Source organism: Oncorhynchus mykiss, chromosome 23 (genome assembly GCF_013265735.2).
Source record: "Oncorhynchus mykiss isolate Arlee chromosome 23, USDA_OmykA_1.1, whole genome shotgun sequence".
NCBI classification, from domain to species: Eukaryota; Metazoa; Chordata; class Actinopteri; order Salmoniformes; family Salmonidae; genus Oncorhynchus; species Oncorhynchus mykiss.
Genome location: NC_048587.1, coordinates 40923142 through 40942101, shown reverse-complemented (window position 1 = coordinate 40942101; position 18960 = coordinate 40923142). Strand labels below are relative to the sequence as shown.

General features: G+C 43.9%; 1 protein-coding gene across 2 annotated transcripts in view; it reads right to left on the bottom strand.

Annotated features, from left to right (window-relative positions):
- ankfn1 (ankyrin repeat and fibronectin type III domain containing 1) overlaps positions 1 to 18960 on the bottom strand; it is a 225981-nt gene that overhangs the window by 15920 nt on the left and 191101 nt on the right. For both annotated transcript variants that reach the window (XM_021581040.2, XM_036960459.1), the window contains 6 exons: positions 15896 to 16003; positions 10058 to 10157; positions 9806 to 9938; positions 9463 to 9579; positions 9134 to 9349; positions 8102 to 8268 (listed from right to left, as the gene is read on the bottom strand). In XM_021581040.2, the coding sequence (XP_021436715.2) occupies positions 8102 to 8268; positions 9134 to 9349; positions 9463 to 9579; positions 9806 to 9938; positions 10058 to 10157; positions 15896 to 16003 (841 nt within the window). The remainder of the gene's footprint in view (positions 1 to 8101; positions 8269 to 9133; positions 9350 to 9462; positions 9580 to 9805; positions 9939 to 10057; positions 10158 to 15895; positions 16004 to 18960) is intronic.

Sequence of the window (18960 nt, the reverse complement as noted above, 5' to 3'; positions counted from 1 at the left end):
CTTCCTTGCCAGCAACAGTGAGTGTATGTCTGCCTGTCTATATTCCTCTTTACCTGAAACTTATGTGAAGTCCTCTTCCAAAGTGTGAGTGTGTGTGTAACTGGCCCAGTGGGTGTATATACTGTATAATACTCCCTGTGTCAAGCTAACCACTGAGGTCACCTCTACCACCTCAGACCAATGTCAACAAACAACTCATTTACACAACTAACACAAACACACGCACCAACGCACAGAGAACACACACGCACACCTACACACACCCATACACATCTCTGTTTCACCTGTAGAGAGAAACTCAACACCTCTATCTCACTTCTATCCCCTTAGAACTCTCTCTCCTCTCCCCTCATCCCTCTCTCTCCTCATCCGTCTCTTTCTCTCCTCTCCCCTCATCCCTCTCTCTCTCCTCATCCCTCTCTTTCTCTCCTCTCCCTTCATCCCTCTCTTTCTCTCCTCTCTCCTCATCCCTCTCTCTCCTCTCTCCTCATCCGTCTCTTTCTCTGCTCTCCCCCCATCCCTCTCTCTCTCCTCATCCCTCTCTTTCTCTCCTCTCCCTTCATCCCTCTCTTTCTCTCCTCTCCCCTCATCCCTCTCTCTCCTCTCCCCTCATCCCTCTCTTTCTCTCCTCTCCCTTCATCCCTCTCTTTCTCTCCTCTACCCTCATCCCTCTCTCTCTCCTCTCTCCTCATCCGTCTCTTTTCTCTCCTCTCCCTTCATCCCTGTCTTTCTCTCCTCTCCCTTCATCCCTCTCTTTCTCTCCTCTCCCTTCATCCCTCTCTTTCTCTCCTCTCCCTTCATCCCTCTCTTTCTCTCCTCTCCCCTCATCCCTCTCTTTCTCTCCTCTCCCCTCATCCCTCTCTTTCTCTCCTCTCTCCTCATCCGTCTCTTTCTCTCCTCTCCCCTCATCCCTCTCTTTCTCCCCTCGCTTTCTCTCCTCATCCGTCTATGTCTCTCTTCATCCCTTTCTTTCTCCCCTCATCCCTCTCTTTCTCCCCTCATCCCTCTCTTTCTCTCCTCTCCCCTCATCCCTCTCTTTCACTCCTCAACTGACCATGGGTACAACACTTTCCAGTTTCTCTACATCTACCAACAGCCAAAGCTCCCAAGTATTTCCATGATCTGTAGATGAAAATACATGAGGCTTTGGCACAGTGTCTGTAGCATAATATTATACTGTCAGATCCAAATACACACTGCTGCCCGTCTAGTGTCTGCCTCTCTGTCTCACACACTAACACGAGGGAGGGATAGTGAGAGAGACAGTGAAATAGAGAGAATAGAGCACAGCTAACTAGGGCCGCAGCACAGCTAACTAGGACCGCAGCACAGCTAACTAGGACCGCAGCACAGGTAACTAGGACCGCAGCACAGCTAACTAGGACCGCAGCACAGCTAACTAGGACCACAGCACAGCTAACTAGGTCCACAGCACAGCTAACTAGGACCGCAGCACAGCTAACTAGGACCATAGCACAGCTAACTAGGACCACAGCACAGCTAAATAGGACCGCAGCACAGCTAACTAGGACCGCAGCACAGCTAACTAGGACCGCAGCACAGGTGACTAGGCCCGCAGCACAGGTAACTAGGACCGCAGCACAGGTAACTAGGACTGCAGCACAGCTAACTAGGAAGGCAACACAGCTAACTAGGGCCACAGCACAGCAAACTAGGACCGCAGCACAGGTGACTAGGACCGCAGCACAGCTAACTAAGACAGCAACACAGCTAACTAGGGCCACAGCACAGCAAACTAGGACCGCAGCACAGGTGACTAGGACTGCAGCACAGGTTACTAGGAGCGCAGCCCAGCTAGCTAGGGCCACAGCACAGCAAACTAGGACCGCAGCACAGGTGACTAGGAGTAAAACAGCCAGCTTCAGTCAGCTGATTCTAGCCACCCTTTATGGCTAGTTCTAGTTGGGCAGCTTAGTCTCATATTCAGAGGACCCCCACTTTTGTTAGTGTCTTTTTGGTCAAGGTCACGCCAAATACTTATCACCACATCTCAGTCAGCCTATCAGCAGGCTTGATTCCCGGGACTTCTGTTTCAGTTAGTCTGTGAAACCAGCACACTGTGTGGTCAGAAATGTGCTTTCCCCATCCCGATGAGCACTTCCTGTAAAGGAGTGCGTAACTGGCTGCAGGGAAGCCAGGCGCAGGAGAGCAGAAATGCGTAGCAAACGGAGCCCTTTATTGAGGCGAACGCAATATGGACTTGGTCTTTTACCAAATTGGGTTATATTCTGTATACCACCCCTACCTTGTCACACAACACAACTGATGGCTCAAACGCAATTAGAAAGGAAATAAATTCCACAAATTCACTTTTAACAAGGCACACCTGTTCATTGAAATGCATTCCAGGTGACTACCTCATGAAGCTGGTTGAGAGAATGCCAAGAGTGTGCAAAGCTGTCATCAAGGTAAAGGGTGGCTACTTTGAAGAATCTAAAATCTAAAATATATTTTGATTTGTTTAACCCTTTTTGGTTACTACATGATTCCATATGTGTTATTTCATAGTTATGATGTCTTCACGATTATTCTACAATGTGGAAAATAGTAAAAATAAAGAAAAACCCTTGAATGAGTAAGGGATGTCCAAACTTTTCACTGGTACTGTATATGACTCACACTCATTGTAATTATATTGAATACATTTCATCATTACTCTTATGTTTATTTGAGCACATTTGCCTGTTTCATGCTGTTTAGCCTCTTGACATGTGACTAGGCCTTATGCTTTCTGTAGTGTATAGCCCTGGCTGTAATTACTTACCTGTGCTAGCTTATACAGCCAAGTCATTCATATTAAAGCAGTGCCATAGCCTAAGTTTTCATTCTCCTTTTCCCTTTCAGAACCACACCACTCCAGTTCTCACTGGACATAATTCTCAGTTATCTGAACCATGAGAGGTCAGATGTGTGTTTGATGTGTGAATGTGGACATCTTCTTCTATTAAACTCCCCCTAACCGGGACATCCGCCTCATCCTTGTTCTGACCGGACATTCTGTAGTGGTTGCTACTGGCCTTAAGCCAGCACCTAACATTTATTATTACATTCATGGTCCTTTGATTCTCTACAACCCTACCCCTATTTTTCAACCGCAGTACAGCTAACTAGGACTGCGGCACAGCTAACTAGGACTGCAGCGCAGCTAACTAGGACCGCAGCGCAACTGACTAGGACCGCAGCGCAGGTGACTAAGACCGCAGCACAGCTAACTAGGAACGCAGCACAGCTAACTAGGAACGCAGCACAGCTAACTAGGACCGCAGCACAGCTGACTAGGACCGCTGGTTAACTAGCGTCCAGACACTCTGCTAGTTGACTAGCGTCCAGACACTCTGCTAGTTGCCTAGCGTCCAGACACTCTGCTAGTTGACTAGCGTCCAGACACTCTGCTAGTTGACTAGCGTCCAGACACTCTGCTAGTTGACTAGCGTCCAGACACTCTGCTAGTTGACTAGCGTCCAGACACTCTGCTAGTTGACTAGCGTCCAGACACTCTGCTAGCTGACTAGCGTCCAGACACTCTGCTAGCTGACTAGCGTCCAGACACTCTGCTAGCTGACTAGCGTCCAGACACTCTGCTAGCTGACTAGCGTCCAGACACTCTGCTAGCTGACTAGCGTCCAGACACTCTGCTAGCTGACTAGCGTCCAGACACTCTGCTAGCTGACTAGCGTCCAGACACTCTGCTAGCTGACTAGCGTCCAGACACTCTGCAAGCTGACTAGCGTCCAGACACTCTGCTAGCTGACTAGCGTCCAGACACTCTGCTAGCTGACTAGCGTCCAGACACTCTGCTAGCTGACTAGCGTCCAGACACTCTGCTAGCTGACTAGCGTCCAGACACCCTGCTAGCTGACTAGCGTCCAGACACTCTGCTAGCTGACTAGCGTCCAGACACTCTGCTAGCTGACTAGCGTCCAGACACTCTGCTAGCTGACTAGCGTCCAGACACTCTGCTAGCTGACTAGCGTCCAGACACTCTGCTAGCTGACTAGCGTCCAGACACTCTGCTAGCTGACTAGCGTCCAGACACTCTGCTAGCTGACTAGCGTCCAGACACTCTGCTAGCTGACTATCGTCCAGACACTCTGCTTGCTGACTAGCGTCCAGACACTCTGCTTGCTGAGTAGCGTCCAGACACTCTGCTTGCTGACTAGCGTCCAGACACTCTGCTAGCTGTAGCCAAGGAGCATTGCACACATACTTCTACCTATTCCTCCCAGCCCCATAGAAATCAGATCTATTACTCAAACACACACACACACACACACACACACACACACACACACACACACACACACACACACGCATGCGTACGCACACTCACAGCCTCAGAGTCAATGTAACATAATACTGTAGGTAGATTAGCGGTGATTGTCCCAGTAGAGAATGTGTGTAATGCTTTGAATGTTAGCTGACAACATCAGAGGTGTAAACAGCGAGTTGGCATTCCTCTAAGTCAGCCGCGGGACGATTCTTTCTTGAGCAGATGGTCAAGGGGCCAGAATATAATTACAAATGATTTGTAGACCGCAAATGGACCGCAAGAAGCCCAAACAGACAAAATGTTTGACTAAAACATTCATCATTTCAAACCTTGCTTACATTTATATGCAATCCCGTGTCTCTCTGTTATGCGTGGGAATACTTGGGAACAGATTTCTTAAATTAAAATCACTTGGCGCTGATTTCCTGGTGTTTTTAGTCTTATTTTTTTGCTCAGAAAACTTGGGGGAACAAATAAAAACACCTGCGGGCCAAATTCGGCCCGGGGGCCGCCAGTTGGGGAACCCTGCTCTAAGTTAATGTTCTAACAAAAACTGTTACGGTGCCAAGTCCTAGACCTAATACCACCTAGACAACAGAAAGACCCTAATACTACCTACAGTATACACAGCCAGACAGACAATCTAAAAACAGACCTGTAGTTACTCAGCATAGAGTTCTCATTCTCAAATTCTGTGAATTGATTCGGCCCGGGAGGGTTTTGAGCTTGTGTCTGTGCACCTTTTAGCCTACTACAGCTCTCTCTCAGTCGCAGCAGCTGCAGCCACTAGCAGCACTAGGATTCCAATATTGGCTGGGCCAGAGACATTTGTTGGCATGATGAAATGTATATTTCTGATTATTGAAATGCTTCAAATTGTGATACGAATAGGCTGGAGTGTACTCGGGAGAATGAAGATCCCCAAGACAATGACAGGCAGCGCATCTCAGTATCAGAAGAAGCCCATATTACAATGGCAGATACATCCTATCAAAATAAACCCTATGACTGTCCTGCTAATGTGCCTTACTGGACCTTGTAAACTATCGAAAGTAGACCCATAACTGATTCAAACGTTTCCTTAATCAAACATACATTTAAAAGAAAGGGCTTTTTAGAGATTATTCAAATGGATGTTTGGTGTTTGGCAGACAAGCAAGTTATTTATTGTTCAATTATTCAATTCTACCTTTGTTATTTCATTTAAAAATAAAATGCTTGATTGTATTTAAAGGCATGAACGACTCGTATGCTGTGTACTGACAGTAACGAATGATGGATTGATTGATTATATCGAAGTAGGCTAAGTGACATTAAGACCTAAAAAACAGAACGTCCTTTCACAGCTCTCTGGTGGATAGATTATATAAGGTTACTATGTGAGTCAAGTGCAAAATAATACACTTTATTTAGGATACATCTTGGCATGCTAAATTTTTCTGATCAGTGATAGATGAGCAAACAAATAAATGAGCTACCGCCTCCACTTGCCCAGCCAGAGATCAATCAACCAAATATACAGGCGGAGATTCAGTGAAAATCACATTGATTACCAGACAAGTAAGTTACAGGCTTTTGGTTGGGAGTAGGACATGTGAGTGAAGAGTAAAATCAACTTGCTAAACTACATAACATGCTAGCAACATGTTCTGATCAGCGAATATATGAGTAAGCTAGAATAAAGATAATCATGAGCACTCACCTCAACTTAGCAAACATTTTCCCAGCCTAATTGTTACCAAATATCCAAACCGGAATTCAGTTAAAACAAACATCTAACATTGATTGATTTATCTAGACCTTTCCCCCACGCTTGTCCCAAAGCGCTGTCCCAATCAAAACTGTCCTGAAATGATCATATAGGTGACCACACACTACCATTGCTTTAAATTAGTATAATGGTTGGATATGACTTAGGGAATTTCAGTATAAGCAAGAATTTGATACATGCCTTTAATTGCATTAGCCTACTTTATTCAAATATTTTTGTAATTCAGTTGATCATAACTAAGGTGAGTTTCCTCGTCTCCTCACTCCGCTACTGCCTGCATCCACCCCAAGGGCTGTTTCCTCGTCTCCTCACTCCGCTGCTGCCTGCATCCACCCCAAGGGCTGTTTCCTCGTCTCCTCACTCCGCTGCTGCCTGCATCCACCCCAAGAGCTGTTTCCTCGTCTCCTCACTCCGCTGCTGCCTGCATCCACCCCAAGAGCTGTTTCCTCGTCTCCTCACTCTGCTGCTGCCTGCATCCACCCCAAGGGCTGTTTCCTCGTCTCCTCACTCCGCTGCTGCCTGCATCCACCCCAAGGGCTGTTTCCTCGTCTCCTCACTCCGCTGCTGCCTGCATCCACCCCAAGAGCTGTTTCCTCGTCTCCTCACTCCGCTGCTGCCTGCATCCACCCCAAGGGCTGTTTCCTCGTCTCCTCACTCCGCTGCTGCCTGCATCCACCCCAAGAGCTGTTTCCTCGTCTCCTCACTCCGCTGCTGCCTGCATCCACCCCAAGAGCTGTTTCCTCGTCTCCTCACTCCGCTGCTGCCTGCATCCACCCCAAGAGCTGTTTCCTCGTCTCCTCACTCTGCTGCTGCCTGCATCCACCCCAAGGGCTGTTTCCTCGTCTCCTCACTCCGCTGCTGCCTGCATCCACCCCAAGAGCTGTTTCCTCGTCTCCTCACTCCGCTGCTGCCTGCATCCACCCCAAGAGCTGTTTCCTCGTCTCCTCACTCCGCTGCTGCCTGCATCCACCCCAAGAGCTGTTTCCTCGTCTCCTCACTCTGCTGCTGCCTGCATCCACCCCAAGGGCTGTTTCCTCGTCTCCTCACTCCGCTGCTGCCTGCATCCACCCCAAGAGCTGTTTCCTCGTCTCCTCACTCCGCTGCTGCCTGCATCCACCCCAAGAGCTGTTTCCTCGTCTCCTCACTCCGCTGCTGCCTGCATCCACCCCAAGAGCTGTTTCCTCGTCTCCTCACTCTGCTGCTGCCTGCATCCACCCCAAGGGCTGTTTCCTCGTCTCCTCACTCCGCTGCTGCCTGCATCCACCCCAAGAGCTGTTTCCTCGTCTCCTCACTCCGCTGCTGCCTGCATCCACCCCAAGAGCTGTTTCCTCGTCTCCTCACTCCGCTGCTGCCTGCATCCACCCCAAGAGCTGTTTCCTCGTCTCCTCACTCCGCTGCTGCCTGCATCCACCCCAAGAGCTGTTTCCTCGTCTCCTCACTCCGCTGCTGCCTGCATCCACCCCAAGGGCTGTTTCCTCGTCTCCTCACTCCGCTGCTGCCTGCATCCACCCCAAGAGCTGTTTCCTCGTCTCCTCACTCCGCTGCTGCCTGCATCCACCCCAAGAGCTGTTTCCTCGTCTCCTCACTCCGCTGCTGCCTGCATCCACTGCATTGCTCTCAATACGAGTTTAAATAAATATACTGTTTTCTAGTAATATGGCTTTTATTTCAGGTTCGGGCTCATTTAATTTCTGTGATGTCGGTCCGAGCCTGGGCTCGGGCTTCAGCTCACCATGCTTAGGTTGGACCGGGCTAGAATCTTGGGGTGTATATGAGGCCTGGAACCATGTTGCAACACTAGGATGGAGGAGCTGTCCAAAATCAACTTCTCTTGAAGTGACGCTCAACATGTTTCATGGAGGGATTTCATTGCAGCCTTAAACTGATGTCACATGAAGTAATCTGGATGCAATTTTAGTTGCTTGCTACAAAGTTGCATCTTGGTTGCTCTGTGTGTCACTCCCAACAAATCCAAAGGTAATGTAAAGGTAAGAGTAAGTAAGACAGTAAGTATACATCCAGCTGTGGTGAGTCCTTACCTGGAGACATTGGCGTTGTCTCGTACCCGCGCGTGGCACAGCATGTTGGGCATCCTCTGTGGTACCAGCACCCTGATCTGGTCTACAGAGCTGCTGAGCTTCAGGTAGCCCAGGTACAGACCTGGGACCAGGCGATGCTGGCTACGCCTCTGGTAGGCCAAGATGTCCTGTGGAGGGAGGGACAGAGGGAGGGAGGGAGGGAAAGAGAGAGAGAGAGAGAGAGAGAGAGAGAGAGAGAGAGAGAGAGAGAGAGAGAGAGAGAGAGAGAGAGAGAGAGAGAGAGAGAGAGAGAGAGAGAGAGAGAGAGAGAGAGAGAGAGAATATACAGGGTCAGTGGGTGAATGTGTGTGGTACCTGTATAGTGATAGCAGTATGTCCAGTGCATAGGGTATACACTAGATGACTGACAGGGGGCGCTGTAATGAAGCCATCTTGACACTACCCCACCATGTAACAAATATGTTGGAAGCTATAGAAATGGACTAATTCATGTCTACATTTGCTTTTGCCACGTTTATTCTACTATAGACATCTCAATGCTTTAAATGATATAATGTGAGATAAATATGTTCCTTAAGGCATAATCTTTTGAAAGTTCTAATGTTACTGTCCCCACTACAACAACAAATACTTAAATACATGTCATTCTGTCCATGAAACATTTCATTGAAATAGAATTCCATTTATTCCTATGGAGGACTGCTTCTTCTTGGGAGTGCCAATATGGCCGACCGGTGGCTTCAAAGCCTCTCATTCAGGGTTTATATACATCATTGGTTATAATATAATAATATATGCTACTTAGCAGACACTTTTATCCAAAGAGACTTAAAGTTATGTGTGCATAAGCATGGGTGATACCTGGAATCAAACCCACTATCCTGACGTAGCAAGTGTCATGCTGTACCGACTGAACTACAGAGGACCACTATGATATGGTTATAGTAGGGTTATGTTATGGTGGGGTTATAGTAGAGTTATGGTAAGGTTATGGTAGGGTTGTGGCAATGTTATGGTAAATCTATCTTCTACCTGTATGGTTATTAGCAGTATGTCCAGCGCGTAGGGTTCTTCAGGTGTGGACAGACTCTTCCTCTGGCTCTGTAGCTTGGACACCTGCATCCACTTCCCATTGAAGAAGGAGTACTGGCTCTCCATGTCCCTGATCGTCAATAATAATACATTACCATGACGATCCTTGATGGGCTCGTAGTGGACACGCCCCAGATTGTGTGTGCCTAACAGATTCTGAGAATGACATCAGTCAATCAATCACTGAATACACCAATAAATCCTTCTATCTGTATGTTTGCCTATCTATTCATCTCTCACTCACATACCACACACATACACAAGTGTACCTGTAGTTGCCCAGCGGCAGACAGCATCTTCTGTCTGGCCTGTAGAGTGGAGGAGGAGGACATGGAGACAGACATACTCTGTCTCAGCCACCGCACATCCTCCCACATACATGACAACTACAGAGAGAGGGAGGGGATGTAGATAGAGAGAAATAGAGAGAGAGGAGAGAAAGAGAGGCTGCACCATGAAGATCATCTAGAAAAGGTATCATGGTACATTCCTTTTTACTCTGCTAAGTATAAAGTGAAATGCAGAATACTGCTTGATGCAATTTAGTCATACAAAAAATAAATTCAATGTGGCCACTGTTCTTGATATAATGTACTACATGACCCACAATACCTTAGTGAACCAGAGGAAGTCCTGCATGAGAGAGCTGCCGTAGGAGTCATCCACCTCCACTATAGGGATCTGGTCCTCTGTGGTCACCAGAACACTGTCTTTGTGGTAAAACACAGCCGCCAGGTAAACCCCCCTATAAAACCAGCAGAATGGAATAGTCCAGCTCAGTTTCACAATGGAGAGTCTCCAATTTGAACAGTCCATGATGTACATCCAGGTGGTGTAATTTACACAAAAACACTACTAGCTCACCTTTTGAGTGTCTTGACAAACTTGTTTGAAGAGTTAAACAGGTGCTTGAGACTTCTGGAGACGGACTGCTTACGGCTTGGGTTCTGGAGCTTTGATGTGTCTGAGAGTAGGAGAGGAGACAGGTTGAGGAAGAAGAGAAACTGATTATTTGTCTTCATAGTAAAGAAGACATTTTACCTCTTATTTGTTAGTCTCATTACTTTCTGCTGTTTTGAACATGAACTAGTGTCTGTGTGTCTGTTTGTGCGCTGATTTGAAATACTCAAATACTTTCAGAATTGAAATGCAGTCATAGTAGTGTCTATAAACCCAGGCCTGGGTGTTATTGTGTTATAGTATTGTAATGATGTTATTCCCTGCATGTTGATCAGTACTCAATTAACTGTTATTGTACAGAACTTGAACATATGTCTTCTAATGGTTTATTCACTATTGTAATTGTTGTTATTGTCTGTGTTCAGTGCTGTACTAGGACCTTGACCTTCTAAGGAGCAAAGTGAGTCTTACTTTATCGGAGTGAGCGAGAGTGGATGATTTCGAGAGAAAGGTATTGACAGCGAAATAGAGAGAGAGAAATAGAGCGAGAGAGAAAGAGAGCAGGAGAGAACAACCTTGTTGACTGTTTGTTATGTCGTGTCCTTTCTTGGCAATTGAATGAAAGGAAACAATCACAAAACAACAGCAGGGGAAGAGTGAGTCAGAAATAAGAGGTTCACAGTGCTGGTCAATTGTCAAGCTTCAGTGACACTCTGTTGTTTTATCTCAGTCTGTTCAGCTGTCTATCCTCCATAGCCCCTATCTAACCCTGTATCTCCCCCCTCTCACCCCCATCACCCTGCTATCTGCCCCATGACCCTTGGCCCCAGTGATGCCAATCTCCAGACCGCAGGGACTCTACCAGCTAATTAAACACATAATCACGGTGTGGAAACACAAGGCAGTCAGACAGACTGACCACAGTATACTGTTAGCTAACTCTACTCGGTTCAGTCACGATTTCAGTCAAAGTATCATTGCCCTAAGGATGGATGGAGGGAGGGAAGGAAGGAAAAATGAAATGTGCCCACGCCACGGTCTGGTAATGTCACTCACTCCCCTGGGACAGGAGAGATGGAGGGAGGGGAAGGAGGGATGGAGGGAGGGATACAAGAAGGGAAGGAAGAATTCTTCCTTGTGAAGCCTCTACTGCCTGAGGATCAGGATCTGACGTATATAATCTCCATTATCAGACTAAAGATTGAGGCTCTCTCCATCTCTGTCTCTCTCTCTCACTGTCTATCTCTCTCTCCATCTCTGTTTCTCCCTCTCTCTGTCTATCTCACTCCATGTCTCTCTGTCTCTCTCTGCATCTCTGTCTATCTCTCTCCATGTCTCTGTCTCTCTGTCTCTCTCTCTCCATGTCTCAATTCAATTCAATTAAATTCAAGGGGCTTTATTGGCATGGGAAACATGTGTTAACATTGCCAAAGCAAGTGAGGTAGATAATATATAAAGTGAAATAAACAATAACAATTAACAGTAAACATTACACATACAGAAGTTTCAAAACAATAAAGACAATCCAAATGTCATATTATATATATATATATATATATATATATATATATATATATATATATATATATATATATATATATATATATATATATATATACAGTGTTTTAACAATGTACAAATGGTTAAAGGACACAAGATAAAATAAATAAGCATAAATATGGGTTGTATTTACAATGGTGTTTGTTCTTCACTGGTTGCCCTTTTCTCGTGGCAACAGGTCACAAATCTTGCTGCTGTGATGGCACACTGTGGAATTTCACCCAGTAGATATGGGAGTTTTTCAAAATTGGATTTGTTTTCAAATTCTTTGTGGATCTGTGTAATCTGAGGGAAATACAGTGCCTTGCAAAAGTATTCGGCCCCCTTGAACTTTGCGACCTTTTGCCACATTTCAGGCTTCAAACATAAAGATATAAAACTGTATTTTTTTGTGAAGAATCAACAACAAGTGGGACACAATCATGAAGTGGAACGACATTTATTGGATATTTCAAACTTTTTTAACAAATCAAAAACTGAAAAATTGGGCGTGCAAAATTATTCAGCCCCCTTAAGTTAATACTTTGTAGCGCCACCTTTTGCTGCGATTACAGCTGTAAGTCGCTTGGGGTATGTCTCTATCAGTTTTGCACATCGAGAGACTGAAATTTTTTCCCATTCCTCCTTGCAAAACAGCTCGAGCTCAGTGAGGTTGGATGGAGAGCATTTGTGAACAGCAGTTTTCAGTTCTTTCCACAGATTCTCGATTGGATTCAGGTCTGGACTTTGACTTGGCCATTCTAACACCTGGATATGTTTATTTTTGAACCATTCCATTGTAGATTTTGCTTTATGTTTTGGATCATTGTCTTGTTGGAAGACAAATCTCCGTCCCAGTCTCAGGTCTTTTGCAGACTCCATCAGGTTTTCTTCCAGAATGGTCCTGTATTTGGCTCCATCCATCTTCCCATCAATTTTAACCATCTTCCCTGTCCCTGCTGAAGAAAAGCAGGCCCAAACCATGATGCTGCCACCACCATGTTTGACAGTGGGGATGGTGTGTTGCTTTTACGCCAAACATAACGTTTTGCATTGTTGCCAAAAAGTTCAATTTTGGTTTCATCTGACCAGCACCTTCTTCCACGTTTGGTGTGTCTCCCAGGTGGCTTGTGGCAAACTTTAAACGGCACTTTTTATGGATATCTTTAAGAAATGGCTTTCTTCTTGCCACTCTTCCATAAAGGCCAGATTTGTGCAATATACGACTGATTGTTGTCCTATGGACAGAGTCTCCCACCTCAGCTGTAGATCTCTGCAGTTCATCCAGAGTGATCATGGGCCTCTTGGCTGCATCTCTGATCAGTCTTCTCCTTGCATGAGCTGAAAGTTTAGAGGGACGGCCAGGTCTTGGTAGATTTACAGTGGTCTGATACTCCTTCCATTTCAATATTATCGCTTGCACAGTGCTCCTTGGGATGTTTAAAGCTTGGGAAAAATGTTTGTATCCAAATCCGGCTTTAAACTTCTTCACAACAGTATCTCGGACCTGCCTGGTGTGTTCCTTGTTCTTCATGATGCTCTCTGCGCTTTTAACGGACCTCTGAGACTATCACAGTGCAGGTGCATTTATACGGAGACTTGATTACACACAGGTGGATTGTATTTATCATCATTAGTCATTTAGGTCAACATTGGATCATTCAGAGATCCTCGCTGAACTTCTGGAGAGAGTTTGCTGCACTGAAAGTAAAGGGGCTGAATAATTTTGCACGCCCAATTTTTCAGTTTTTGATTTGTTAAAAAAGTTTGAAATATCCAATAAATGTCGTTCCACTTCATGATTGTGTCCCACTTGTTGTTGATTCTTCACAAAAAAATAAAGTTTATATCTTTATGTTTGAAGCCTGAAATGTGGCAAAAGGTCGCAAAGTTCAAGGGGGCCGAATACTTTCGCAAGGCACTGTATATATACAGTGTTGTAATGATGTGCAAATAGTTAAATTACAAAAGGGAAAATAAATCAACATAAATATGGGTTGTATTTACAATGGTGTTCGTTCTTCACTGGTTGACCTTTCTCGCTGACTCCCTCTCGCTCTTTACAACTCTCTCATCTACTGACTACAGCTTTAACGTTTAGGTATTCAAAACATAGTTAACTAGTTTAATGCTCTCTTTTAATATTCTCCAAAAACGCTTATAGCATCCAGCATTGTTACAAATAAAAAAGTGTGTATTTTCATATTACAGAATTATTTTCAGAACAGACGACGGTGCTGGTGACTCGCCAGTCTTTAAGTCTATGTGTATTTCTGTTTCCACCAGGTTAACTGCTTTTGACACGTGGATAATATAACAAAGGCTGCTTGATCCTCGTCACAGAGAATAAAAAGAGAAGAGAGAGAGTGAGACAAACTGGATTGGTAGTGATTAATGAGGTGAGGACCATTCCATCTGATCCAACTACTACTGCTGGCACAAACAGACAGAGAGGGGGAAGGGGTGGAAGTGAGGAAAGAGAGGGAAGAGCGATGCAGTGAGAGAGAGTGTGTGTGTAAGAGAGAGAGAGAGAGAGAGAGAGAGAGAGAGAGAGAGAGTCAAGGAGAAAGAAATCTCCTCAAAAGCTCATCATACAGTTTGGAGAGTTTGCTTACATAGCTCGGCAGTGAGTGAGAGTGAGAGGAGAGAGGAGAGAGAGTGAGAGGAGAGAGCAAGAGAGAGTGTGTGTGGGAGCGCAATAATGTGTGTGTGATCCATTTGGGGCCGGTTGTGTGTATTTGTGTGCGAACATGGCAGTGTGTGTGTGGGGGAATACAGGGTGCAGTGTGCCACACACCCCTGTCTCTGTGCTGTGCTTGTAGTGTAGGTCCTCTAAGCTCCACATATACACATCAGAAATGAAGATAACCTTCCTGGTAAATGAGGGGTTTGCTCCCAGCCTTCTATAGTGGTGGCATTGTACCAACCTCTGATTCATTTTGCAAATGTATTTTTTAACACTGAAACGCCAAAAATAAACTATGTCAACACATACCCCACAGAGCGAGGGTGCGCAGACACCCCCCCCCCCATGGTCAGCCACACACACACAGTACTAGAGTGAGTAATTAACTGAACACTCTAACCATAAATTCAAACAACTCCAAATAAATGCCTACAGAAGTTTTTTCACAACAAGTTTAACACATTTTTGTCTGTCCTTCCATGAGGTTGCTCTCTGTTTTCAAGTGTCTGTCCAAAATCCACTTTGACAAACAATCTCACACACCCCATCTCTTTCTACTATACATATTCTACTACTCCAGACTGTGTGTGTGTGTGTGTGTGTGTGTGGCTGGCAGCGAACCCACTGACATCATAGCTGTTCACTCCTAAGCGGTTGAGTGACGGTGGGTTTTTCTCCACCCCCCCGCCAACAAACACACATGCACGCTCCCTCTCGGGGAGTCCCACATTAGACATGAAGCTGCCGTTTGTGCGTGCTGGGCAACTTTCAGCACCCTGCCTGCACAGCCGCCCTCTATACCTCTCTCCATCCATCCCTCCCTCTCTCTCTTCCTCCTATCCCCCACACCACCACGAAGATTGGGGTCAAGCACTAAGCCACACACTGAGGCCACATCGTACCACCTACACACGCGCACACACACACTTGCTAACGCAACTCTACCTACCCTGTGTTGTGCCCACCAGAAAGACGCCCTTGGGACTGATCTGAAACCAGCTAGGATCCATCATAATGGTCGAGAAATCCCCCAACCTGATGGTGGATCTGATCTTATGAACAACAACTCCCTCCAGCGCTGACCGCCACTCACGGTGGGCTTTAGTAGCTCTTACCATCTCTCTCTCTCTCTCCCCCCTCCCCCTAGGTGTATTTTCTCTACCAGCATGATGATTTACAAAGCAAGGCTATACGGTTGACATGCTAAAACACATAAATGTGTATAATCCAGAATGGTTAAACGTATTAAACATTATTTATGTACACACGGACCCCTGGTGTGTAAGGGGGGGCAGTGACGAGAGGAGTGCCTACTGTTTGTGTGTGTGTGTGTGTGAGAGGTACTGTGAGAACCCATTCATAGCATACTGGAGTAAAAACACTTTTAGTTTCATGCTTCATTTATTCACTTTAATACAAAGTTAGTCTACTGGAAGAAGTGTGGCCTTAGAGTGAGAAGACACACACACGCAGACACACACACGCAGACACGCACGCAGACACACATGCAGACACGCACACACACACACACTGATGGAGAAGAGAGAGCTGTTTTACGTGTGTGTGTGTCTACTCACCTCCGCAGCTGTAGTGAGTGTGTGTAGCGCGGACCTGTTGCAGCAAGCGCTCCATAGCCTCTATGTGCCCTCTTCTCCTGGGCTCACGACCATCACTCTCCCTCCAGTCTAAAGGTTAGGGGGTAGGGGGTAGGGGTCAGGTTTTGGGAGTTAGGGGGTAGTCAACTGTCAACTGTAAGTGCTGTTAATGTGAAGTGGAAACGTCTCGGAGCAACAACGTTTCTCAGCCATGAAGTGGTAGGCCACACAAATCAAACCAAATTTTATTGGTCACATACACATATTTAACAGATGTTATTGGTCCATATTTAGCAGATGTTATTGGTCCATACACATATTTAACAGATGTTATTGGTCCATATTTAGCAGATGTTATTGGTCCATACACATATTTAACAGATGTTATTGGTCCATATTTAGAACAGATGTTATTGGTCCCATACACATATTTAACAGATGTTATTGGTCAATATTTAGCAGATGTTATTGGTCCCATACACATATTTAACAGATGTTATTGGTCCATATTTAACAGATGTTATTGGTCCCATACACATATTTAACAGATGTTATTGGTCCATATTTAACAGATGTTATTGGTCCCATACACATATTTAACAGATGTTATTGGTCCATATTTAACAGATGTTATTGGTCACATACACATATTTAACAGATGTTATTGGTCACATACACATATTTAACAGATGTTATTGGTCACATACACATATTTAACAGATGTTATTGGTCCATATTTAGCAGATGTTATTGGTCCCATACACATATTTAACAGATGTTATTGGTCCATATTTAGCAGATGTTATTGGTCCCATACACATATTTAACAGATGTTATTGGTCCATATTTAGCAGATGTTATTGGTCCATATTTAGCAGATGTTATTGGTCCCATACACATATTTAACAGATGTTATTGGTCCATATTTAACAGATGTTATTGGTCCATATTTAACAGATGTTATTGGTCCATATTTAACAGATGTTATTGGTCCATATTTAGAACAGATGTTATTGGTCCCATACACATATTTAACAGATGTTATTGGTCCATATTTAACAGATGTTATTGGTCCATATTTAGAACAGATGTTATTGGTCCCATACACATATTTAACAGATGTTATTGGTCCATATTTAACAGATGTTATTGGTCCATATTTAACAGATGTTATTGGTCCATATTTAACAGATGTTATTGGTCCCATACACATATTTAACAGATGTTATTGGTCACATACACATATTTAACAGATGTTATTGGTCACATACACATATTTAACAGATGTTATTGGTCCATATTTAGCAGATGTTATTGGTCCCATACACATATTTAACAGATGTTATTGGTCCATATTTAGCAGATGTTATTGGTCCCATACACATATTTAACAGATGTTATTGGTCCATATTTAGCAGATGTTATTGGTCCATATTTAACAGATGTTATTGGTCACATACACATATTTAGAACAGATGTTATTGGTCCATATTTAACAGATGTTATTGGTCCATATTTAACAGATGTTATTGGTCCATATTTAGAACAGATGTTATTGGTCCCATACACATATTTAACAGATGTTATTGGTCCATATTTAATAGATGTTATTGGTCCATATTTAACAGATGTTATTGGTCCCATACACATATTTAACAGATGTTATTGGTCCATATTTAACAGATGTTATTGGTCACATACACATATTTAACAGATGTTATTGGTCACATACACATATTTAACAGATGTTATTGGTCCATATTTAACAGATGTTATTGGTCACATACACATATTTAACAGATGTTATTGGTCACATACACATATTTAACAGATGTTATTGGTCCCATACACATATTTAACAGATGTTATTGGTCCATATTTAACAGATGTTATTGGTCCCATACACATATTTAACAGATGTTATTGGTCCATATTTAACAGATGTTATTGGTCCATATTTAACAGATGTTATGGGTCCATATTTAACAGATGTTATTGGTCCATATTTAACAGATGTTATTGGTCACATACACATATTTAACAGATGTTATTGGTCCCATACACATATTTAACAGATGTTATTGGTCCATATTTAGCAGATGTTATTGGTCCCATACACATATTTAACAGATGTTATTGGTCCATATTTAGCAGATGTTATTGGTCCCATACACATATTTAACAGATGTTATTGGTCCATATTTAGCAGATGTTATTGGTCCCATACACATATTTAACAGATGTTATTGGTCCATATTTAGCAGATGTTATTGGTCCATATTTAGCAGATGTTATTGGTCCCATACACATATTTAACAGATGTTATTGGTCCATATTTAACAGATGTTATTGGTCCATATTTAACAGATGTTATTGGTCACATACACATATTTAGAACAGATGTTATTGGTCCATATTTAACAGATGTTATTGGTCCATATTTAACAGATGTTATTGGTCCATATTTAGAACAGATGTTATTGGTCCCATACACATATTTAACATATGTTATTGGTCCATATTTAACAGATGTTATTGGTCCATATTTAACAGATGTTATTGGTCCATACACATATTTAACAGATGTTATTGGTCCATATTTAACAGATGTTATTGGTCCATATTTAACAGATGTTATTGGTCCATATTTAACAGATGTTATTGGTCCATACACATATTTAACAGATGTTATTGGTCCATATTTAACAGATGTTATTGGTCCATATTTAACAGATGTTATTGGTCACATACACATATTTAACAGATGTTATTGGTCACATACACATATTTAACAGATGTTATTGCAGTTGTAGCTTAATGCTTGTGTTCCTGGCTTCAACAGTGCAGTAGTATCTAACAATACACACAAATCTAAAAGTAAAAGAATGGAATTAAGAAATAAATATTAGGATGAGCAATGTCGGAGTGTCATTGATGCTCACAGAACGGGACCGCCGAATGCTGAAGCGCGTTGTGTGTAAAAATCGTCTGTCCTCGGTGGCAACACTCACTACCGAATTCAAAACTGCCTCTGGAAGCTACGTCAG